The sequence below is a fragment of the Choristoneura fumiferana genome, chromosome 16 (assembly GCF_025370935.1).
Source record: "Choristoneura fumiferana chromosome 16, NRCan_CFum_1, whole genome shotgun sequence".
Lineage (NCBI taxonomy): Eukaryota > Metazoa > Arthropoda > Insecta > Lepidoptera > Tortricidae > Choristoneura > Choristoneura fumiferana.
The window spans coordinates 7,029,149-7,055,617 of record NC_133487.1 but is presented as its reverse complement, the minus strand read 5'-3'; the positions used below and the strand labels follow the sequence as shown (position 1 = coordinate 7,055,617).

General features: G+C 36.4%; 5 protein-coding genes across 7 annotated transcripts in view; 2 read left to right on the top strand and 3 right to left on the bottom strand.

Annotated features, from left to right (window-relative positions):
• LOC141436081 (RNA/RNP complex-1-interacting phosphatase) overlaps positions 1-15,283 on the bottom strand; it is a 68,541-nt gene extending 53,258 nt beyond the window's left edge. The window contains exons 1-3 of one of the 2 annotated variants that reach the window (XM_074098927.1): positions 15,253-15,283; positions 14,965-15,017; positions 14,818-14,893 (exon numbers count right to left, since the gene is read on the bottom strand). In XM_074098927.1, coding sequence (XP_073955028.1) covers positions 14,818-14,893; positions 14,965-14,987 — 99 coding nt within the window. In that variant the 5' untranslated portion in view covers positions 14,988-15,017; positions 15,253-15,283. Of the gene's footprint in view, positions 1-14,817; positions 14,894-14,964; positions 15,018-15,101; positions 15,203-15,252 lie in introns of those variants that run through there. The other variant, XM_074098926.1, reaches the window with a different exon arrangement.
• A 595-nt stretch (positions 15,284-15,878) lies between these two features.
• Positions 15,879-18,235, top strand: LOC141436065 (protein DPCD). Its single transcript, XM_074098907.1, has 3 exons — positions 15,879-16,536; positions 17,340-17,576; positions 18,020-18,235. The coding sequence occupies exons 1-3, from the start codon at positions 16,159-16,161 to the stop codon at positions 18,122-18,124; spliced, it is 720 nt and encodes a 239-aa protein (XP_073955008.1). The 5' UTR covers positions 15,879-16,158; the 3' UTR covers positions 18,125-18,235.
• Positions 18,169-22,007, bottom strand: LOC141436066 (nucleolar protein 16). Its single transcript, XM_074098908.1, has 3 exons — positions 21,789-22,007; positions 21,439-21,693; positions 18,169-20,536 (listed from the first exon to the last, which is right to left on the bottom strand). Exons 1-3 carry the CDS (start codon positions 21,884-21,886, stop codon positions 20,281-20,283), a joined length of 609 nt encoding a protein of 202 aa, XP_073955009.1. The 5' UTR covers positions 21,887-22,007; the 3' UTR covers positions 18,169-20,280.
• Positions 22,008-22,561: 554 nt separating this feature from the next.
• Positions 22,562-24,794, top strand: LOC141436063 (testis-expressed protein 10 homolog). The gene is made up of 2 exons (XM_074098904.1): positions 22,562-23,072; positions 23,176-24,794. The coding sequence occupies exons 1-2, from the start codon at positions 22,713-22,715 to the stop codon at positions 24,748-24,750; spliced, it is 1,935 nt and encodes a 644-aa protein (XP_073955005.1). The 5' UTR covers positions 22,562-22,712; the 3' UTR covers positions 24,751-24,794.
• Positions 24,791-26,469, bottom strand: part of LOC141436062 (uncharacterized) — a 30,610-nt gene continuing 28,931 nt past the window's right edge. For both annotated transcript variants that reach the window (XM_074098903.1, XM_074098902.1), the window contains exon 9: positions 24,791-26,278. The gene's annotated coding sequence lies outside the window, so the exon portion shown is untranslated. The remainder of the gene's footprint in view (positions 26,279-26,469) is intronic.

The window sequence follows — 26,469 nt, the reverse complement described above, 5'->3', positions numbered from 1 at the left end:
TTACTACAAGACAAAGTCGAAATGAGCTACGCGTAGGTATACCTAAGTAATAGATTACCTACCTACTAAATTCAGAATTATTAAAACAATAACAAATAGTTAAAAGTTAACATTGACTAAGTCACCCTGTTTTTTTTTTAAGTTTATGAATACATTTGACCAATTTATAAATCACCATTATGTTTATGACAATCGTGTTAATTTCCACAGAATTCAGTGGCAGTGCAGAGCTGACAAACAAATCACCCTCGTAATGGTTCACGGCGCTCAGACACTGCGCTAGACGGAATCATACCTGCGTTTGATTTATAATGAGGAGGGGACAAGGAAACCGCGGGTGTGAATTCAATCGGCGAGCTCTAACATCCTGGGGCATCGCAGCCAGCCACAGAGACCTCCACCAAACAACATACACCTCCCTTCCTCTCTCAACCAATATACCGCTAGGGGAGATCGGAATTCCATGTTAAATTGGCGGGTATAGGGAATCACAGCGGGTAGCAAAAATACTGGCGCCTCGGACATTTTTACCGTCTTCGTGACCAACGACTATTATCAACAACGGCCTTTTATAGATTTCTTTCTTTGTCGCTTTAACCTTTTTATTGGCCGAACGTGACTGTACTGTTTAAAACACCGCCGACAGCTCAATATGAATTTCTGAATATATAATCGATTTATTATGAGGCTAGTTTTAATAATTCCATTTGTGGTGTCCGATACGTCTTCTTGGCCTGAGAAATTGTTAAAAACTTCGACAAACCCGTTTTAAATTATAATGCGGAAGTCTGCAATGATAATTTGATTATCATCTGCAGTGCGGCGACCCTCTTTAAGTACACGAAAAAATGCATTACCACAGTCATCATTACATCTCTGTTGTGTTTCACGAAGTTAAGCTAAATACATAGTGTGAATTAGGTTCGGCTTGCGGTCGCTCGTTCGCTTCCTAGACACGGCATCTTTCCCATCACAAACGCTTCTTTCCCAATACAGGGGATTATTGCTTGCATCAACGGAAAACCGTGTTTGGTGAACGCACAAAATCAACAGGGCCATATTAACACCGACAGGATGGTGGACAACCGTGGGTGTTCCTAACCAGTCGTATTCTCGTATGTTAACCGCACCAGGCATATTTGGTAATTGACGGAGAAAAGATAGAGACACGTATTTGCTTCTACATTGTTATGAAAATTGATCCTCTGCAGTATGAAAACAAAAGTGATAGAATGAGGCTTTCTGATAGGTGCATGGAATATCGCTAGATGGCGGTAATATCGCGAGGCCGTTTGACGTCACAGTCTTGCTTGCGATTGGCTCATTTTTGCAGGTGGTAGAACCTTGTACAAGGTCCGCCCGGATTGCTACCACCATCTTGCTCGCTAATCCTGCCGTGAAGCAGCAGTGCTTGCACTGTTGTGTTTCGGCGTGGAGAGTAAGACAGCCGGTGAAATTACTGGCACTTGAGGTATCCCATCTTAGGCCTCTAGGTTGGCAACGCATCTGCAATCCCCCTGGTGTTGCAGGTGTCTATGGGCGGTGGTGATCTCTTACCATCATATCAGGAGACCCACTTGCTCGTTTGCCATCCAGTCAAATAAAAAATATATATATCGGGCATGGCGTACTCCGCATTTAAGGTGTGAAGCAACAATTACCTGACGGTGTCATCTGGAGGCACTGATTTCACAGGGCTGCCGCGCGCCGGTCGGGTCGCACATCTGTCTGGTATGTTGCCAGTTGCTCACTCACGCCACCCGGTAGTAAATATATGTCAAAGTTAGCCGTTTGCAATTCCATTTTATTGCTTTTCGCTGTTTTTCTGCTGAGATGTTGGTGAAATAAAACGTAATCATCAGTATTAACTATGTATTTTTATTACTTCATTTTCGGTAGCTATACACCGCTACAGATGATGATCGACATGAATATGCCTGTCACTGTCACAATGAGTAAAGCTAATCGAGACAAAGCTGGCAGTTCCGATCATGTACATTGGATCGAGGTATTTACAATCCGAGCAAAATTGTCTGCGCGTGCGAAACCGCGGGTAAAGGCTAGTAACTTAAATTATAATTAAATATTCAGATTTATTTTTTAAAGAAGACCGCCCTGAGATAGTTAAAAGAGATAAGCGACACGTGATAGAAAGAGAGGCAACTTGTGGGTTAATGTTAATGATTGTAAGCGAATTAGCGCAGTAAATACGACCGGAATTGCACTTCAAGGTAGCAAGAGTCGCTATTTATTTAAATGAGAGAGAATCTTCTGTTCTCGTACTATTTAAGTATTCTGTGATTGATTATACACCAGTCTCAAACGTACCCCAAATGTCACAGATGTCTAACCTCACGATACTAGAGCTAACTAACTTGCCATGCCACAAAATACCTCATTCTTGATGTCCAAGTTCACTCAAATCAGAAAATCACTTTTTCCTTACGTTTGACTGTAAGTATTTTATGTATTTATAAAAACATTGTTAAGCGAATGAAAATATCCCTAACAATGGGTCATCGAATTGATAAATCAACAAGCATAGCCTAAGTAACGCCCCTACGTATCCCCACAGATATACGGCTTCCTAAAGTGATAGCTACGAGTGTTTCGGACTAACGGTCCCTTACTATCCTTGGTTTCGTTTTTTAATGTTTTCAAACGTGAATTATGGATTCCTTTGGCGTTACTTCTTATACACGAATAGTGATTATATAATGAACGGTACCAGATACCCCCAAATGTAGATACCGCGCGGCTTTTTTACTTTAACATTTAACTCGAATTATTTTTATCGTTTATCTTAACGAAAGATTCCCCGTGAAGTAATTTTGCTCATTTTAAAATGTAGAAACTACTTACTCGTAGTGTTTACCCGCAGCTCCGCACGCGTAAATTATGAGATCCTGCAGTTTTCGGGATTTTACTAAATTTACGTGGAAATTTTCAAAAAATACATCGTGGTTTTTATGGATGTTGCATTATAAATAGCTGCACCAAATTTCATGAGTCTATACCCAGCGAATGAGGTTTCGATCTCGTGCAAATATGGGGATAAAAGTAGCCTGTGTGTTATTTCAGATGTGCAGCTATCTTTATACCAAATTTCATCCAATTCCGTCCACCCGTTTTAGCGTGAAGGAGTAACAAACATACACATACTGATACTCACAACCATTCGCATTTATATATTAGTAGGATTAACACTAATATGCTAAGGCTTCTGTAATCTGTAAGTCAAGAAACCGAATGTAATTCAATGACTCAAAGGACAGAAGCAACAATACAGAACCAATTCCAAACGTAACCTAAAACCAAGTTGCACTTAAAAAGGCACAAGCAAGCCGGTGGCTGGTCGAGCCGCCGCCCTCTGTTCTAGAGACGAAAGCAAACAATCCGAAGATAGTGGACAAACAAATGTAAATGAACGAAATGTGAACGTCATGTTTGGCATTCCCATAAAGCAACGTTAACACGTCATTAGAGGTAATGATGCCATGATTACGTAGTGGGAGCAGGGTGAGCGATGGTCAGATGATTGCCTGCTTACTGTGTGGTCTGACAGAGCCTTTATAAACAAATAGGGACCGAATGTACTCACCTGTTTAACGTTACGGGCGTTACGGTTCGATGTAATGCGACTAAATTTCACAGTAATGATTGAGAGATCATTTAACTACATTTTTTTTTAATTTGATAAGTTAATTCTATACAATTTTATGCTACAATAAATTAAATAAGTATATCGTATAAAAAAATCTGATTATTACAATAGGTCTAATAAATAGCAATTAAACTGACAGAAGTTGATGTTGTGTGCAAATAGTAGTAGGTACCTAAAGATGTTATTTCTATTTTTACGTCTTTATTAAAGTAGCTACATCTCTCTTTAGCTGATTTCAAAATTCAATACGCAAACGGCTATAAATTAATTAGCTCTCCACGTTTGTCACAGACAGTATCAATTATTAATCCTTTCAAATCAAGTCTTTCAACATTTAATAATGGAATCCTTCATAACCCTTTACTAAATCATAAGCGGTGAAGAAAAATACCATCGACCAGAGATGCTATCTCATCCTACAATTTATTGTCTTATCACACGATCTGCGTAATTGATACGGGCTCATCTTCCAGCTGCGGGGAACGTTGGCGACCCAAATATTTAGATCTTCGATTTAATTTACAGTAATCAAATTAGTCGATGAGCATTAGCATTGGAAGCTGATTAAAATTTTACAGATACCGTGTGCATAAACGAACCGTTATTCTATCAGTTGACTGAATGATTTGCTGTCCTAAATAATAATGGTAATGATAAATACACTCCCAAAGTTTTGTTCATCGAAATTAATTCCTGATCGAACCTGTGCTCATCAGGTTATTTTTAGGCATACTTATAGCAAAGCAAAGAAAACAATAGCCATATTTCGATTTATATCTACGTTAATAAATTAGATTTGATGATTTATTTTTTTCAAATACATTTACTTAATAGTGAAGTGGTAGCAAGATAATAATCGTAAAGAAACTAATCTTCAACAAAATAACATAAAGTAATATATATTCTTGTTGGTCCATAAAAATGTCTAACGCTATCCATGTTGCATAAAGACAACGCTACAGCAGCGACAAATGGTGCCAATAATAATTCGCGGTGATTCCGCGCGTGCGCGCAACAGCCGTCACTGATTGAGCCTGGCATAAAGCCACCCACGGCTGTCTTTGCATTGTACTCTGTACTACTGTACAAGCGAAAGGGGATATCTTTACTTAAACTATCTGACTCTTCTTCTTGCTTCTGACCGAGTCGTTTTTGAGCAAACCTAATCTTATTTAAATGTTTTTGTGTACTCTTTGATTTTTGATAAATAAAATTAAATGGTGATCACTTCACTAGAGACCGTACATGCAATTGTATTTTGCATTTTTCTTTACATTTCCATTGCATGTTTTACCCAAAATCTTGCGATATTTAATTTTTTTAACTATATAAATTTGCAATGTTTCTGAATAGGATAAGTACATACTAATACTACATAGTTCATGATAATTTGCCAGAAGCAAAAGTGATTAAAATGCATTATAAAACTTACTGAACATTTTAGATCAAAATCTCTACTAGAATATAAAATATATACTAAATGTATAATTATTAATTTACCGTTGATACCTTGATTCTAAAATAAGTAAAAATAAAGACTTTTTATGTGTTGCACTTTGACAGTTTTCATTCATAACTTTTATTGTATGTAATTTGCAATCCGGTTTCTAGTGAAATCGTTTTTACATGGTTTTTTTTTTGTAATGTAGTACCAGTACCTACCATGTATTGTACCTATCTATTTGTAGTACCTATTTTAAACAGTGAGGTAATTGCGTGAGGGTTAGTGAATTAAAATTTTCCTGGTTATTAATATTTTTCAACTCCTGGTCACCGATCAAAAAATGATCGTGTAGAAATCTACCTCCTCTAAATGAATAATGAAAAGTCAATGAAAGAAAATAATTCAACTAATAGAACTACCTATGTCAATAACGGGGGACGTACATAGATCTGAATTCACTAGTTAATCCAATAAATCCTAATTACCTAATCGAAATTGTTAGATGACTGCTGCTATTTTAACAATTGACATTCTCCTAATTTATCATTAATAATAAACACAAAGTAAAGGCGAAAGCGAACAATAGAATTGTCAAAGTAATAAAGTTACTTGCAGTTTGGTTGCCAAACACGTGAAGTGTTCTAAAGACTTTAGAAACTTGTTAACTTGGACTAAAGTTCACAAATGGTAGAGTAAATATAAATACGGCCGTGAGTTGGTTAAGCATCAATAAATCTATTGACGTATATAACCGACAGTTAAAAGCAGCTAATAGCGATATATCACCGCGCAAAACGGCAATTAACTAGCGTTGATTAGCGCGAGCCGGAGCAAGTCGCTCGCGCAGTCGGGGTCCTTTATCCGTCCCAAGACGGCCGTTGGTGGCCGACCAGGCGCCATCTACTTATTCAAATTAATTAATTGCCCTACCTAATAATCATATATTAATTAACCTCAAACCGATTAATGTCAACCCCATCACGGCAGACCAATAACAATCTTCAAAAATTAAAATACGATACACAAATGAGCTCATAACTTAACATGGTAATGTAGCAGACAGGGCGTAACAATCACGATTATCGTGGCCAGAAATCGTCACTGACATCACTGTGGTGACTCCATTACAGAAAAAAAATACGATAACACAAGCAATAGAAATGAAACGATGACAACACTTCATCAACAATACTTAGGGCTTGACGCAATCGCGTGCGGACGTCACTCCTACGAGCAGGCCGTTGTTTAACTTTCCCATTAACGCTCCAAAAATGCATAGTTCACAAAAACAGTGTTCCCAAATGTCTATTATAAGATCAAACAGTTCGCTAAATGGGCGGCCATTAACACTGCCCGCGCGATCGGCGCCGCAATCGATACGACGCTAATCGACTCCGCCGCGATTCCGATTTTAGCACATCGATACTAATTAACAATTACCATGCATATCGATAAAGACATTTGCTAGGACAAGAAGGAATTTCTAATTTAACGCACGAAGCAGACGAACTTTGGGAAGGCGCGTAGAGATCAAATATCTAACAAAGCAGAAGCACTGCAATAGGTAAGTGAATAGTTCCAAATGATTACAGTTTAAATATAAGTATTTATTATTTAAAGCCGCAGTTTTCCTAATCTAAAGGTGGTTTATAGAAGCGACCCAACAACACCACCGTTTGACGCCACGCGGAAGTCAGACAGCGAATAAATTATTGCTCTCCCCCTGCGAAAATACAAAGAAGGAGTCTGCGTTTTTTTCATACTCGCTGCGTATAATTGAGGTGTAATATCGCGTACAATGGCAAACAATTGTGCGATCGTAACGTACCAATGCAATGCGACCTCCTAACGATAATATACAAAAGGTATAAAACTGAATTAGAAAGTCCTTTTGTCCAGCGCGCCTTGAGATAATCGTGATTTACGTCAATCTACACACCGGGTCCTCGAGCACATAAATTAGAACCATAATTGAATCCATCGCTGCGAGCTACGCCAACCTCTTTGACGGTTCTAGGTAACTGAACAAAGGCGGAGGTTTGGGGAATGATGCGGAACTTTGTGATGTTTCTAAAGAACCCGTTAGCAGGACGCGGCGCGAGATGACTGCGCCGTAACATTTTCGGTGTTACTGACGCTTGATCGGTTTCTTTATTAATTACGGGATCCCTTACACTCTAATGAATATTCAACACGCTGCGAGAACTAATTCGACCCGTCCTTAATGCAGCCCATGTTGGACTAGTTTTAGACGAGATTTTTACGATCATGTAATACTATATCATTACGCTTTGATAAGCGATAAATGCGATGTCGGGTCTTTCGCCGTTGTCGGTACCATATAAATCGGGTGATATGGGCCGACATTGCCCACCCTGTGTTCCCAGCGCGTCATAGTTTTATGACTTTTTTATTTGGCCTGATGGCTGGAGAAATGCAACACCACTCCCGATTCAGATTTCCGTAACGATATTGAAACGTGCTCCAGTAAAAATGTGTAAATAAACGGTTTAAACCAATCACGAGGCATTTGGGTTGGAGTAATGGCATCGGAAACTAAAATGTAACATTACGCGTCGGAATTTGTCAAGCGCGGTAATACTTATCAGTAACCCACATACATTTCTGACATCTAAATTATAATGTTGTAGATTAAAAACGAAATCACAGAAAATAATCGTTTATGAAACTGATACCTTGTAATAATCATGTCTTTGTTATGGGGTCCCGTCATAATAGTGTAAACAATAAAGTTACTTTTCGGACCCGGTTCATGGAATTCATATGACACCTTGTGACACTGCGCACGGACTCCGGAGTCAAGAATATTGAATTTATTCTTTCACACGATTAAAGGTATCGAGGACCACACGTTATGTGGGCTTTAAACCGGAGACGAGTCGATATCGATACCGATTGCGTTTTGGGATATTGAACACATACCGACACCGCATAACACCGATTAACGACGTGAGATAACTAACAATCGCATTAAATTTTGTTTTCTATTGCCGATTCACACTTGTTCAAGAGAACCACAAATATCAACATCAAATAATTACCCAAGATGATTCCGGCTGTGGGAAACTCACGTACAACGAGTTTAGGGCCGAAATACACGAAGCTACAAGCATTGAAGAAAGGACAGATCCATTAGTCACTAGCTTAACAGTGATATGGATACAAATAAAACTATGAAACGAACACAATAAGAAATGCCTGTCGTTTATAACTTCATAAGACATCGTCGTGTGCGCGCATAATAAGGGCATAAGCGTTTGTCCAAGTCGTTGCACCAATTGTGTGCGTCTGGGCTAGGCGGGCGATACCTACAGCATAACTACTAAAAGTAAATAATTCTGATTGTCGATTGCCGCACGGCGTATATAAACGTTTCGCTGATTGACACAATGACTCCAGCTGCGCCTGCGCGATACATCGCTTTCGCGTATCGAAAGTCTAAACATATCATAAAAATATTCCACGTACTTTACTTAAATAAATAAACATGGAATCTATCATACAACGCGACATAATTGCTCTTAACATCTGGTACTCTTGCATTGTGATTCTAAGGCGCTCAATCTTGCACGCGTTGCCAAAAAAAACACGCAATTAGTACCTTCGATGAGAGATGAAAGAACATTATGCATAACGGCATGAGTGCCATCTGCTACCTGGCTGAAAAGCACGCCCCGGCCCTGTCACCATTAATCATAATTACAACAAAGACAAGAAAGAAGTGGAACTAAACTTCAATGAAACTAATAAGTTCCTGACAGATGCCGAAAACTATAAAAGGATTTCGGATCGACCGAGCAATAACACATTTAAAAATAATAAATTCCGATTAAAAATACCAAAATCATAACCGTGGAGCGGTGAGAAACTCAATATAAAGTAACAGACTTATAGTCACGAGTTATATCAAATTACACCTACCGATTGCCATTAAGGTAATACCCCTTTATAATTCAAAGTTGAACAAAACTATTAGAATTTATGACTAGATCCCGTTGAATAAAGAATCGGGAATCAAAGCGCCACGGAATATAAAAACTTAGAGAAAAAACTCAAAAGATGTTGAAAAAAGAATAAACTATTCACATAGGGTAGTCGACACACTATATGGCACCCGCTGTTTTATCAAATACGAGATTAGCCGTTTGGAAGTCGGTTCCTTTAGGCGGGTACAAATATTGTGACACGCGGTAGATCAAATAGAGGGGATGTATAACGGATTAAGGTAACCTCTTTACGCACAATTACGTTTTATTGCCGTTTTACTTATCTGGGATTTACATTCAGGATTCACTTTTATGTCGTGACATCTTTATTTAGATCCTGATAAACGTAATATTTTCTTAGTTATTTCCACTTCAGTTGCACTAAGGAGGCTTCACAAAATTTTACTTATACCTACAGTATGACCAGTTTACAGCTTTTAATGATTCCTGATTCATTAAGATTTGGAGCAATGGCCGATTTGTGGACACTCACGTTTTATTAAATATCGGGAGATTTAGGAAAAAAAACAATATTGTTATTGTATAGGTACTTTAAGCCAGGTTACTCAAAGTAATTAAAGATGCATTAATCAAAGTACAGAAGCCAGAAAGAATCTAAAAGAAAAGTTCATTCCGCGTTTTTGGCTCAGAAATCCGAAGTTAGACGGCTTCTAAACAAATTACTTGGACAATCTCCGACGCAATTCACAAGCAAACTTCATAGCACGCTCATGAATTTTAATTTTCCGATCGCCCTTGCACATCTCGATCGCGGCGGGCCCAGTGTTTTGTTGACAGAAACAATAAAGGGCGAAAAACAAACTCAAATTTCCACAAACATGTCGTTGAGACACGCCGCCGCATAATGTCGGACATACAGCAAACGAAATTAAGTGAAGTTAAATTGAGAATAGCTTTGGCTTTGCCCACTACTTGACCAGCCAATAAGGAAGGCCCTGCTTTACATTGCAGTGAAAAATATCTTATTCACATTTCATCATTTCCATACGCTAACATAAGCAAATTTTGGTGGTAGCGTTTTTTTTGATGCGTTAAATTTGCATAAAACCATATTGTTGGTTAACTTGGGTGGTATGTGAATTATGGTAACCATTGAGGCTGCTATCTATCATAGGTTTCCTAGAAGATTGCAATACTAAATATTAGCGCGTTAGAAAGAATACAAACCTATACAATATTTAGTAAGGGAGTACAGTAAACAAACCAAAATTCAAGTCATCGTTCGATTATCACATCTTCACAATTCCGAGTAGCAAACCAAACACACTTCTGATATCTCGGTAATGCAAGTGCTATGCAGAACAAATTAACACAGATCCACGAGTCTATGTTTGCTATAACTGTGGTGTGGTCAAGTGAACGCCCAGGCGACGACAGTTATGCAAACACATGGTGGTGGACCAATAATGCATTCGTTGTCGGCTTAGCCTTTGCTAGTGCACCTGCTGTTGTGGAAGGTGTAAACTCCATTGGAGGTTTACTTAGTTGACTTTGAGATACCGATGATATTCGCTCGTTTGCTGTATTTGATCTTTAGGATACGATGCCCTAGTATACTTAGACTGCTGTACCTACGTAAAACGTACGTGTGTAGTTAAGTCGAATGAAGAAAGAACAGCGGCTAAGAAGGACACTGAAATGTGATGCCGTCTCCGTCTATTCGAACAAAACAAATAAAGACGGCATCACACCTAACCGCCAGTTAACACTAATCAATGGATGGTGAAACAGCCCTTAGAGTAATAAAATAAATATAGGAAGCAAAGTAACTAGCAACTAACTTCACTCATGAACTCAGAAGATTCGGGAATCAATTAGTTAGTAAATAATTTACGGAATATATTTTTAAATTAAGTCAGTCACTACTCAATGACAACTATGAATCTAATTACTGTGATGAATGTAGGAACGTATGGCGTACCAGCCAAGTACCTACAAACCCTCTGCAACCCTCGGTGTGGATTTTCAACTACATACTCCTTTATCATCACCGGCTTACACAAGGTGTTTTTTTTTTTTTTTTTCTAATCTAATCAATATACTGAAACCTCGGACACCTCAACAGTCTTTTTTATTTCAACTTAGTTTATTGCATGTTTTTTCTAATACCTTAATTATTTCAAAAAGTATTCGAATGTATTTTGCCAAGTCAGTAATTCTACTTAATTTTCAATTAAGTATACACTCGTAATTTGTAATTGTGCGCTTCGCCGTTTTTAAGCAGAAAATGAAACTGACAGAAGAATGGGAAGTATGAAATGATTTAAATAGTAGGTATGCAACCTCGCTAAGATATTTAATTAGCGTATGCAGCATTTGGCACTTTAAGACTGGACACAATAAAAAAGGGGCACGTATCTTAAAATATCGACGGTTAAGATATCTATGCTAATCTAACCTACTTTCGATATTTTGACCGTCGACTTTTTAACATTACAATGTTATATTATATTAATTTTCGATATTTATTTTACGCCCCCAAAAAAAAGGGATTTATAAAAAACACACACAGCCTGCTTTGAAATATAGTGTACCTAATTTACTGTACTCCCGATTCTGAACAAACTACTTTCAGGTTTTCAGTTATTTAATTAATACCTTGTATAAGATTTTGAGTTTGAGATTTTTCGCGTCCAATAGCGGCTTTTGCAGTAGGGGCAGTAGGACTTCCTACTGTCAAAGCCGCTGTCGGACGCGAAATATCTACCAAGCATTCTGAGTACATAAATTATTTCGAGCCACGGCCAACCGATAGGGACTTTTTAACCTCGACATACTGCCCTCAAAAAATATCGCTTTTTTTGTAATTTACACCATGTGATGCAGAATGTTTTAAGCTACTTACACAATAGTATTAATAACTCGTGTTTTTTTTTTGAGATAGCGCCTTTTGGCTTAGGTGGGCAGGATATGTATCGGCGGAATCATCGATAGTATCATAGTAGGTATTGATAGAGTTATTTAGGTATTACTTATAAAAGGAAAAAAATAATTGATTGGGTAAATACCTAATAACTTTTTGCTTTGATAAATTTCGATTCCGATATAATATTATTATCTCATTCTGATTTGGAGTTAGTGATTACAAGCATCATAATAATGTAATGTTTGTTACATTTGACTGTACTACTGCCAAAACGCAAATTAAATTAGAACAAAGTATAGAGCACTGATAAAAACGCCATCTATTGGATGAGTCTCATAAGATAATACTCACGCGCTCGATCTCTCTAAAGATCGCCTAGGTGGCGCTGATAAGCTTAATGTTACACATTGTTACCATTGGTAAAAAAAAATCGTAGAAGTAAAAATCCATAACATATATCATTATTATTCTAAATTGTTTTTTTTTATTATTTTATGCGCCTAAAAGTAAAATTACTTATGTTTTATTCTATTAAACAAAATTTTAAATCGGAAATCGAATGTGATTGCCACGAAATAGCTGCAATTTAATTTTTAGTGCTGGCAACATTAAACGGCTGTCTTTGATTTGAACGTTCACAGTTTTCTTTGCTAATTATATCCACGTAAATTTTTATTTGAAATTATATACTTGAAATCGGCGTAAAAGACTGCCGCCTTTTGCCTGTAACACGACCAAGCTATGTATATTGCTATGTTTGCCCCGCGCGCTTAACAAGAACGGTTCAAAAATGTATAATTCAACAAATAGGAGACGAAAATTTTAGCATTAACAGCTTTAATTCTTTATCGCCGATACGCATCTTACGAATTTTCGTCTCCTATTTGTTGAATTAATATTTTTTTAACTGTCTTTGTTAAGTGCGAGGTGCAAACTTAGCTTGGTCGTGTTATAAATACCTACCTTTAACTAACACTACACACCTACCCATACCTATCAATATATATCCGTAATAGATAGCTATCATAGCCATACACCTATATAGAAGACATATAGTCACGGACTAAACCGCTTGGTGGCGCTTTAGTCGAGACCACAAATATACGTGAAGTTAGCTAGCTATTACCAGTATACACACTCATCTATGATGACAAACAAACTTAACTTGATTATCTCATTTCAGACTCATAACGCCACCTATAATATTTCAATGGTACTAAGAAAAACGTAATATAACAATTGAGTCAGATAATGCTGGGACGAAATTATAGATGGCGCTGACATCAAAAAACATGAAATACTCAAACCAGCAATGGTTTCGTTTGCCTTTCTTTATTTTTAAATCAAAAAATTTGATAGGTATACAAAGTTTTTTTTCCAAAGGTTGCAGAATACCCAAGTCATTACCAGTGGCATAACTAAGTCAGGAACCCAGTGCAAAAATAAAATTAAGCATCAAAACTTTGTTTTCTATCTTCTTTTTTGGTTGTTTGCGCCTTAAACTTTCATATGCGGAATGTAAAAATAAAAACCTGCATTCTAGCCTCCTTTGCTTCAAATAATATTAATTACGCGGATTAAGATAAAAATATAAAAATGCAATAAAGCCTTGAACTTTGAACTGATCTGGAACAAAGCATACAACAGTTTAACATAGCTTCTTAAGTATTTTCGTGTTTACTAACTCTTGGACCATTTGTTGTCTTTATTTTGAACCAGCTGTTGCCCACGGCTTTGCCCCCGATGTATTTTTTCTAAATTTGCGTCCATAAAAACCTACTCCTGACAATAAACAAACACAACAAAAAAAGAATAGTGCAATTGGTCCAACCGTACCCGAGTTTTACGCTTAGCAACACATTTTAAGATTCATTTTTATTTATATAGTTTAATAAATAAATAAATAAATAAAGGTACCTAGAATGTACACAGTGTGAATGTATGTGTGTTAGATAGAAGTGGGCTGTTCTCTGCAACTTGACATCCATGTATCTATTGTCCATGTAACTTGACATACATCTATTTTTTGTGGTGCTTAAAGGTATCATTAGGTTTCTTCTTACCTATGATTTGCAAATTAGGGCTCGAGGGCCTTCTAAGAGTGAGATCCACAGGGCATGGCACCATCTAGCCCTCACTCCGTCTAGCACTTGTCTAGGTCAGTAAGAATACAAAGTACACCAGATTTACTTGCTACAACACAAGCAAGATAATTGGTTAGTACATGGATATGAACCTCCAAAAAGTACCTAAAGCAATTATTATTCACTGTCAGGGTGTCCACTATAAATCCTAAAAAAAATCTCTGACTTTTCCCTAACTTTCCCTGACCACATTTTTAAATTTCCCTGACCAATCATGTACATTTCAAAGCAGGTTATATGATTTTTTTACTGCCCGAGATATGAAGCTAGATGATGGGAATTCACTGCACACTGAACATGCTCACTTCTGCGTTGACGGTTTTTATGGTGCCACTCTTTAATACGTCACCCAGAACTGTGTACGACTGGTGTCAAAGTATCAAGATAAGTTTAGGGAAATCACAAGTTTTTTTGCTGACTTTTTCAATTTCTAGCAAATTTCCCTGACCACCAAGAAGTTCCCTGACTTTCCAGAAAGTCGACACCCTGACTGTCTTTTATTGGTCTGCAGCTAATAAATTGAGCAAACACCAAATCTTTATCTATCACACTGGCACAATACAAAGTAATTAGCTGTTGGATAATATTTATGTTCTCGGTACACACTGAGGGTTCTCATATGATTTGGATGGAAGTCAAATAGTTGACATAAACATAATTAGCTAACTCACCTTCTTCAGAGGTACTTTGAAACAAATTATTCTGGTCCCTTCAATGACTTTACCACATGCCCGGTACGGTATCCACCTGCAAGTCACAGTATTGATAGAAATGAGGACAAACAAAATAATAACACCAAGATATTTAATGTCACCCACCGATCTGGAATGCTTTTTGCCATCTTGTAGGTACGACGCTGCGCTCCGTATCGCTGTAATATTATGCAAAATTGGTCTTAGTAATGAACACTAAATTTACGTGTTTTTTCTATAACTAAATTTAATGTAATATTAACCTAAAATGTGAACTATACAAAATAGGTACTACAAATTGAATATTTGATTCGTTTGACGTTTCTCGATGCGATGACGTATGCGTGGGACGGTAACATCCAAAAAATCTGAATAAAATAAGTAAGTAAGGGTAAGTAATTCTTGTTCTATTACATATTCTGTGGTAAGGGCTATGGCGCGTCCACACCGGGGCAACGAAAGTCAACGAATGGGTTCGTTGGTCCTGCAGGGCTACTACGAAACTCGAAACTCGAAGTTCGTGTTATGCGATCTCTTTCGCTCTCGTATTAAATAGTATAAGTGTCAGAGGGACCGCACGACACGAACTTCGAGTTTCGTAGTAGCCCTGCTGTGTGGTGTGGACGGCTTAACGAACGCCAAAGGTCGTTCGCCGGCGATCCGTAGCGTGGCGATAACATAGGCGCGTACACACGGGCCCAACGAACGAAACCCATTCGTTGGCCTTCGTTGCCGGGTGTAGACGCGCCATTAGAGAGTATTATGTATTATTACTTTACTATAAGTTATTAGAAAGTTATCTATACTAAACTAATATTATAAAGAGAAAAGAATTGATTGTTTGTTTGAATCTTGTTTGCATTGAATAGGCTCCTCCGAAATTATTGCACCGATAAAAAAAAAATCCTTCCCCGTTGGGAAATGTACGGTTGGCTAGCATGATTTTTATTCATGAAATACTCGACTCGTTATAGCTATAGCATTTTCAAATAAAACATCTGTGCAGCTATTTAAGCCAATATTATAACCGCGCCGCTGTCGCTGGTTTTTATTTGACACTAGAGCTTGAAAACAACCTCAAACACTTAGATCAAACTTAGATAAAAAAAAAGATTAATTACCTATTTAGATTTTATACTTAATTTTCATAATCACAAACAAACACATACTTTTCTTTTTGTACGATCCAAAAATACTACCTAGCGAGTGCATATTAAGTACCTACAAAATAAACCTAAAAAATGTAGGTTGGAATGGTGTCGATTACTAAAAAGGTTTTACAATAAGTTTCGTTCCAATTGTTTCTATGGGAACAAAACAATGAAAAGAAAACCTTGTTTGATCGAATCATTTGACGATTCTAATAGTTTCGAAAAAAGACTAAAGGCTGCTTTTAGAAGTAAAGCTGCGGAAACCACCAGCAAGATGCACAAGAACACGATTTGGTACAAGTCCGTACAAAGCGCTGAGAAAAGCTGTTTGAAACAAGACAAAATCAAAAAAATTCACTACAAATTTGAAGATGCGAAGGAGATGGTTGAAGAGTATAACGTAGACACGCAGGTATTGCTTAGAAGGGCATGGAAGGTCAAAACAGAGCTTGGAGGCGATGGGAAATGGGATGTAGAAATTGGGGACCCCATACCCGATGCCACGCCACATGTTGAAACAGCAGAAATTTTTGAAAGCAATGATCAGGTGGGTTTTAATATGCAGCTTTGAAATTATAATGTGCACATTAACATCTAGTAATTTACAGGACTTGTCATACCACAGATGCTCTGCATCGTGTGAGGTCTGGTCAGCTCATACACTAGAGTAAAGGCCACACAGCGTTTGAATCACACTTTGCACTGCTAAAATAAAATTGATATAAATATTTCTATAAACTTAGACCAATCTGTAGGACATGAAATTCGAATTTTGCATCGTACCATCCCATTGATGTTAATATTATTATTTCATACGAGAGTAAGAGGGATGGTATGATACCAACTTCGGTTTGCGAATTTCATAATAGCCCTACTGTATTTGAACAAATTAAAAAAGTTCCCTATTGTTTGTGTATACTATAATCTCATAAAGTAAAGCATATTATGTTGTAAGTATACAAACTATAACTACTTATTAAATAAATCTCATTTCATTGGTGATACTGCAATACCGCGAAACTAGTTTTTCCATAAGGTTTAATTTCCACTGTACAGTCGAGTTCATAAACTTGTGAGCAAAAATTTGATCAAAAATATCTGAACACACTTCTACGCCGTTGACAATAGAGTTGTGTTCAGATATTTTTGATCAGTTTTGCTCACAAGTTTATGAACTCGACTGTACTAATAAAACTAATATTGTACTGTTCTGACAGTAAAAATTAGATCTTATGAAAAAAATGTGTTATGCGGTATATTTCTTTTTTATTTTAATTAATGAAATCAGATACCAATGCCAGAAACATTTGAACTCACAGTCTGTTTAGTAATTAACCTTTTTGTTTTTAGCCAATTGTGACTAGACGTAACACTAGGATCAATTTAGAGTGGAGAATCAGAAACCTGCCATACCCCATTGAAACATATTCCATCAGCGCCAACAATGAAGAAAAATGCATCATAATCCGGACCACCAATAAGAAATATTACAAAAAGCTACAAGTGCCAGAGTTGATGAGATTAAATTTGCCAATAGAACAGGCTAATATCCAGTTCTCTCATCAATATAATACACTAATTATTGTGGTAAGCCTAGTGTAGTTTTATCTACTACCTAGATAGGGGACAGGGGTTCCTAACGGCACACCTACAGGTTTCGTTTTAATCATTACATTCTTGTAGCTAGGGAGTATCATCATCATCATTAGCCACAGGTTGGTGTTGGACTTAACCCTCCCCCCTAGGATGTGTAACTAAATGATATAGGGAATAATAAGCTAACAATGAGTAGCTCATGTCCCACCAAACTGTCTTAAGTTTCCAGGTCAACAGGAGCAAACAGTTAAGCAAACTTGACAAAATGAGAATTCCACTTAAAAATAGAAATCTGACAAATTACGAACTAATTTATTTGTTTTGATAGAATGTGGCAGCAGACACTAACTTGGGCATAGTAAGAAGTATTTGGGTAAATTAAAATAATTGGCTTGATTTTAGATTTTTTGCTTGAACTTTATTTTTTATTTCAGTATAAAAAACCTCAGCAGCTTTTGGATATGGACAAGGATTGGTATGAAGAGTTGAAGCAGGTTAAACCAGTGAAGGATATACCTAATGAGTGTCAAACTCAATAGTTTTGATGTTTGTGTTTGAGAAGAACATATGAAGTAAAAGAGAATTTATGTTTGTATCAGTTATATTTACAGAACTTACATCTAGTCTTAATTACATAAAAATAAGTCATACATTTCTCTTTATTTACCAATTTACCTTGGACTACCTAGCTGGTATCTATTGTAATTGTAACCATACCTCTGTAGTCACTATCGCAAATTACGAAGCTTGTTCAGGTGCTCATAAATATCTGAACACAATCATAAGTGCCTGTTCAGATATTTTTTAGCAACTAGACAGCTCTGTTTTTTGTTATAGCGACTTCAAGCAAAATAATTTCAGATGATGGGTAGAAACCCCAGTGTTTTAATAAATAATTAGATTCTGGTACAGTTGAATATAAAAATTTCATGCTCTTATTCCAAACATATAATCATTGATCATATTTCTGAGCCAATCAAATAGATATATTTTGCTGTAAAGTCAAGATCACCAATATCAGAGCTGTCTAGGTGCTCAAGAATTTCTAAATTTCTAAATATTGTTATATGCAAATATTTCTGAACTCCATTGTGTGTCCAACTGAAGATTTGGTTTCAACTGAAAATCTGCCAAATTGTTTTAGTGGGCAGCATTCAGGACTAATTGTCTTCCTGAGCTTCTATTAATATTTCATGCCTGCATTGTTGTTTCACATCACTAGAATAGGTATAGAGTTTTCTAATAAATAAACAAAAAATTAATACACTAGAATATTCTGTGAATAAAATTTTGGTTTTGGTTGGATACTAATTGCAAGCATAGTTTCGATCATATGCATATCTTATATCTTTAAAAAAACAATTCTTGTATATATATAAATATATTTCGGGAATCTCGGAAATGGCTCCAACAATTTCGATGAAATTTGGTTTGTAGGGGTTTCTGGGGATGAAAAATCGATCTAACTTAGTCTTATCTCTGGGAAAACGATTGTTACCGAGTTTTAGCCCAAGCAAAGCTCGGTCGCCCAGTTAATTCACATATGTGAATAGGTTGTTTATACACTGCACGCACACTGATGGATACCGCTCGTTCCCTTAAAACCATAATCGCAAAATACCTAATTGCGGACATACCTGCTCATCAAAATATAAGATTCCCAGAATGCCAGATTTTCTTTATGTTATGCTCGTTTTCATATCAGTTTTATAAAATACTATGTTCACCATGTTCCCTAATATAACCAAAATATCAAATTTCGAAATCACAAGAAATCTCACCTTAGCGTTATCATGTAATATTTGTTTTTTCAAACAACAGAATTCCGATATACTTACCAGATTTCAGAATACCAGATCTCCAAAATATCAAATATCAAACAAGTACGGTCAGGTATCCACGCAAACCTAAATTGGCTGAGTGTAAAAAAAACACCTGAAGTAATTTGTTTCTTCTTAGCCCGCTGCGGACACTACACATTGGACTTGCTATTAAGCTAATTTTTTTTTTAAACCTGAGGCTACCCCAATGACGTCGACTCGCGATTTTCTAACATTTTCTTAACCTTTACCACGGAACACAAAACGAAAAAAGCCTTGAGTTATTTTGTGGAGAATGATATATACTGGATATTTTGTATATTTTTTAAACTAAAAAGTAAATCATTTCGGAGGACATGCATTAAACCTGCTCTGATTTGCAATTTTATTGAAAACCGCGAGTCAAGGTCATTGTGACGGGGTAGCCCCTTAACTTATTTTATTTTTATTGAAACACTGTATTTGCCAACTGCTAATGGTAAAATAGTTCTAAACAGTTTACAATAAATCGAAATCGAAAGGGTATTCGAAAACCAAGTATAATCAGCATCTTGTGTGTTGGGAATAAAATAAACTGGCAATCTGGTATTTAGTCTCTGGTAGATTAACAAACTAGGTGTTTCAAGTATGTTATGTTTTGCGAGCCTGGTGTTTTCAAAATCTGGTATTATGGGAATTTGGTTTTAAATGGAACATAGTGTATTGAGAACACGTTGTTTTGGCAATCTGGTATAAAAAGAAACACAGTAACAAGAAAATCTGGTATTTTGGAAATTTAGTATTTCAGAAATCGGGTAAATTGGCAATCTTGTATTTTGCAATTCTGGTATTTAGGGAACGAGCAACGGATACATCCCAGCTTAATATTGAGAAGGTTAGTCACTGTCATCCATAACCAATGCTTTTGCTTGTTCCTTCAAGTCCTCTTCATCAATCTCTTTATCTAACAATCCCCTAGCTCTTAAATATTCTCCATATTGCTTTGGAATACCCATAAAAGTTTTGATTTTAGCCCGAATCTGTTTCCAAGTCTCTTGATAAACATTCTTCTTGTCCTTAGTCATTGCCTTGTAATCATGGCCATATTTGTCTAGTAAATATGTCAGGTATTCCACTTGACCTTTTGGTAACCTGTAATCAGAAAATAAGGATAGACAGTGTTGGGTGACAGTTTCCCGGCCCGGATAATACTGACATGGAAATACCAACCATTTTTCGTGTACACGCCCATAGAAGCAATATAAGCATAGAAGAAATGTCAGTTTCTATGGGTGTGTACACAAAAAACAGGACCGGTATTTCCATGTTGGTATTATCCGGGCCGAGAAAGAGTGTCACCCTCAGTGTCTATTTAATGGAAATAAGGGCCTGGCCATCATTAAGGCACTCCATTGTCATGTGAAACGGCGCGGCGACGGAGTGCGGCACTTTGCCGTTGCGGTGAACCACACCTCTGATTAAAAGGTGTGTCAAGTGCTCAGCACCATACATCAACATAATGCAGTGTGCTGCACTCTAGCACCAAGCCATGATGATGTGGCCAGGCCCGTATTCATTTCAAGTTAAATTTTCTTTTAGTACCCTAAAGCTGGGAAACAAAATAAGTAACAAAAATTTGCTATTCATAAAAAAAATACATGCACATGATAGTATGGGTCTGGTCATTCCACAAGGTTAAACTTAGTCTAGTAATGACATAAATTGAATTATGACCCAGGTTGGAACCTTTTAATAATCAATTTCATTTGATTTCCTTGACAAAAGTATGAGATATCAACATGACATTAGTAGCACAAAGGCTCCACCCTGGGTTGTGATTCAATTTATTATACTATACATAGCTGTCAAGATTAAAATAGTTCCAACATTTTTTTTTTTTACTGTAAGATGGATTGAATGACTTTGCAATTAACTATAGGCTTGTTTCAGTTACTAATATCTGAACTTGGAATATACCAAACTCATGTTAGATTAAAACTTGTAGTCCATAATTCATAAACTTGTAACAAACAAAATATATAAGGAATACATACATGAATCTTCTTTGTCTGGGTGCTCGGGCTTCTTTTTCTAGTTTTTCAACTATTTCCTTCTTAGGAATAATCTTTACTTCAACCTCCTCTTCAGATTCTGACGATTCCTGACTAACCATTTTCTTAGCGCGTTTTAACTGTTCCTGTTTGTAGTTTGGTATTTTTACCGCTTTATTAGGATCACTTGCAAGTCCCATCTCCCTTAAATTGCGAAGAGTAGATTTTTTCATGTCCCATGCTTCTTTTAGGGTTTTACTGTAAATATAGACAAATTAATTTAGCTGCCACGAGGTCTTGCAAATATTTAGTACTTAAGGTAAACAAATCATTTTTATGACCATTTTTCTTACCAATTTACTTCGCCAGTGCTACGTTGCTTTAAGTGCATTCGTTTGCGATTTAGCTTGTGGAGATACTTTTTCTTACGATGCTGTTTCTTGATCTTCATTTTGGCGCTGATCTTTACTTGTTTTAATATACCACAGCGATTTGGTAAAGTAAAATACAGTACAACCACGATACCACGTGTTTTTGATTTGTAGTGACTGCCACTGCCTGCCACCAACCCAACAACAGCATGTGTCAATGTCAAAGATGGCAATAGATATCAAAGGTAATCAACTTAGCGGTTATATCCGTGACTTAAATAGTTCCGTGTCCGAAGAAGCAACAAATCGAGGATTAATTCGATGCGGGCGGAATGGCTAAATAGACGCCGCTTTCAAGGAACGTGATAAAACTTTGGTAAACGGTGAATGGCGAAAGTAATTTGTCAAGGTAGCAAACAAGGTAGGGGAAATCAAACACTCGGGGAGCGTCATGGTTGAATGTCCGCGATCCCATGGCGCTCCCATAACGGCAGAGTGGAGAAACGCCGATGTGTTTTTAGTGAGTAAGTATCCTAAGTTCAGAGAGTCCCACATAACTTTCCACGGAAGTATGCATAAAGCATTTCCACATCGCAAAAAAAAAGGGGGTAATCAAACACTGCCATACCACAGTATAACATTTTTCCCTAGGGAGTACTTGTTATACTGTGGCCATACAATCATACAAAGATGACACAAAGTGCATACAAAGCAAAGACAAGAGCGAGAGGGACGGTACGATACGAAACGAACTTCGAGTTTCATAGTAGCCCTGCTGTCATTGTCACGTCTTTTCGTCGTATTTCTGTCATTCATAATAGGCAAGGTTAGGTTATAAATTATTGAGGTTAAAATAAGTAAATATAAAATTCGTCTTTAAATTGAGGTCCAAATATCTTCTTAAAAATGCCACAAACTGGTGCCACAAGATATCAAAAATTTCTAAAGTCGGAGAAAGCAAAAACTAAATTAAAAGCCAAGAAGGACTTGCCAAGAGGTACAAATGTGACAAAAACAAATTTTAAAGTGAAACAGATTGTAATCAAGGAACAGTTGAAAAAACATGGTGAGAACGAAGCCCTATCTGCACGGAAACTTAACGCTAAAGATCTCTTGTCCAGACTTAATCATTTTAATACACAATCTTGCAAAGATGCTTTGGAAGGGATAAAGGAGCTGATAAGCGGTCATGCCAATGTTTTGGAGGAAAATCTGGGTCAATTAATCAATGGCGTGGCTCCTCTGGCACTGAATATTGAAGCTGTGGTAAGTACTTACATACCGAATATAAATCAAGTGTTAATGCTCAAGTTTTTAACAATTTGATTATTATTATTATAATGTTCTCATCAAACGTTATTGATTTCAGGTCCGCCGCGAGGCCCTGAAAGTTCTTCATTTGATGCTTTCAAATGTAACTGCTGAAAAGGTTGAACCATTCTTTGATATACTGTCAACCTACCTGAGGAGCGCAATGACACACATAGATAACAGAATTCAAGAAGACTCTCTCTTATTCCTTGATGTACTCCTCATGTGCAGCTCTGAAAATATAGCTAAAGATTTCCATAGAATCATGCCTAACTTCTTGGATATGATATCCAAGTTACGGGTAGACTCCCAACCAGGAAGAACACTCACGGTGGATCTTAAAAGTCAAATAACTAGTGTAAAGTGGAGAGTTAAAGTACTCTTCCGTCTGCAAGATTTTCTGCACAAGTATGTAGAGCACAATAAGATTAATGCCGTTAATAAAGAACTTGCAGAAAATACCAAGGTCTTTGACAGCACTAAATTAAGCTGCTATCCATTATTTAATCCAAGTTACACATCAATCTGCTATGTGTCATCATTTTCTTCCAAACACGCACAGGATGTGTTGATAGATGAAGCAGAAAAATTTATTAAGTACATTGAAACTTTGATGCCACTGCTGTTTGAGGCTTGGGTGGAAGTCTGTGCCAACGTGAACTCTGAGAAAAACATGGAAACTGTGATCAGTGAGGATTCTGCAAGTTTACTCAAACGAATCCTTGAAGTCATTTCGATGCTGTGGATTCTTGTTCAACACCTAAATAAGAAGAATCCCCATTCTAACATAGAGAATCTTTTCAGACAAAATCATCGCAAATCCTTCATCCAGCACTTTGTTCAACCATTTCCTTTTGTAACAAATACAAGGTCAAGGCAGCAAAAGGGACCAACAAACCCTAATTTTGAAGATGTGATCACTGACCCAAAGTTAGTTATTGAGAATCTATCAATCTGCCAATTATTTATTGAGCTAAATCCTAATGTTCATGTTAAAAATCAGAGCAAAGAAATAAGCTCTGTGCTTAATTATATGGAAAAGATATTCAATGAGAACAGCCAAACTGAGGTCAGTGATCTTCTCATCAAAATTTTGGACTCTGTATTTTCAAATGAAGTGAATAATTGGACTAGGACCCTCTCTGTAATGGATGCTTTGCTGAGAAAAATCATATGGGCTTATTTCAACAAAAATCTGCGCAGTAATTTCAGACAAAAGATTTTTTCACTCCTTTGCAAAATAGCTTTGAGTGACAAATTGGCTCATTTCCATACAACTGATGCATATGAAATGTGGCTCAAGAACTTGCCTGATATTTTACTAGAGAAATCTGTCACTATGCAAGTAATTGACATTCTTCACAAGTTTTCTATATGCAATAACAAAATTTTCAATTCTGTTATCAAGCCCAAACTATTACAAATTATTGAAAATTTACCACACATTTCTATATCTGATAGCCTCAACAACACAAGCTATTACAAAATGTTTTCTTTACTGTATTGGGTAAAATGTTGGGATGATGAATCTTTGAATTTATTGGAAAAACAGCTAATTAACAATGTGTATAACTTGGATCATGGAAAATATATATTTGACACACTGAGACACAGAAGTTCTAGTAATGTATAAAACAGCCAAATGTACAATATAATGAAAATAAAAAATGCACTTTATGGTAGTAGTCATTTATTTAAATAAACTCAAACAGGACTCATGTAAAATTGTGACTCAGTCAACTAGTAAAACATATAATAGTAACAGGTAACAAAATTACAAGGTAACTTCAAAATGAGTACAAATGCAGATTGATAGCACAGCAAATACTCAAGTTAGAAAAGTAGTACTTATCATTTCATTCAATTTTACGTAGTTAAAAGGAGAAAGTATAATCATTCCATAAAACGTCATAGGAACTTGACCATTTAATTCAATACTGAATTTAGACATTATTTAGGAGAGTATTATGCACAATACTTAAAATCTTTCATTCCGTTAACTGCATACCTACTATATAATTACCTCTATATAGATCAGAGCATCATGCATAGTACCTAGCTAAATATTTACATAAAGTGACTCTTTCATAAGCTAAAATTAATGAGATTTTAAACTAACTGTACAAATCAGAGTACTATAAATAAAATATATCCAGATCGCATTGTTATTGCATGCAATACATTTTCCCTACATAGCCATCTTTGGGGCCTCTCATCCAATTCATCAATGGCTATTATTATTATCACATTACAAATACAACCACAGTCGGTAATATACTGATTTATAACATGATATCAAGAAGCAGTTTCCCTTCAACACGCGTTCACACTGCTTGAGTAAGATGACGCTAAGCCTCGTTTAGAGATCCTTGTCAAAACATATTACGCGACATCGGCGGACTAGTTTTTTTCTTTGTATTAACACTAATAGATAACTATAATTAAGCATTTTCTACTAATTGTCGAGTCGTTTCATGTTCCACATTTGGCAAATTTTGGCTAAAATGATTATCGCCACATTGCGGTTTCAACCTATTTCGGCGAATTTGGAAAGAATTCATTAGATGAAATAAACATTTACTTTTTTTTAGTAACTGATATTATTGAGAATTAATTTCTCATAAAAGGAAGTTACGCGGCATTTTATGCTCTATTTACTTAGTTCATGTATGACACGAATACTTGCGTTGCGATGAGCAGTTTTATCACTAGATTTTTGGTGCCGTTATATAATTTAACAATTTACAGTTTGTATTGAAAATAATTTATAACGATAAATATTCGTAGTTCAAATTATTTGTCAGACTTAACGGTGCACAGAAGTCGATCGCTTGAAACAGTAACGAAACTTTATTTTATTAAAGGTAAGCACAATATAAAACAATATCATTCACTACTAATATTGGAAGGACCTAAACAACAAACAAGCCTGCACACTGTAAAGTACCTATACAAACATTGTTTGATGTGTTTTTCTACTCACGTTTGCTAAGCAATATTGCGGAGACATAATATGTTCATACAGCTCGTTACTGTAATTTAAGAGAGCTAAGTTGCCTAAAAAAGGTACTTATGGAGTTTACTTGACGCTGTATTTATTGTGTTTTCCTTTTATTAGACTTTTTTGTGCGAGGCATGGTAGCAGAGGCTGTCAGCATTGCCTGGAAATAGAATTAAATAAATTGAAAAATAATTATAACAAAGCAAAGCAGTATCTATGGGAGCTACGTATGTGGAACCACAAAACAAAGAGCAGAAAAAGGATGAAGGTCGAACTAATTATTTTTATATGTTGCCTAAAGTATTCTATGTTTGTTAAAAATCTGGCAGTTACGTGAAAAGAAAGCATTGA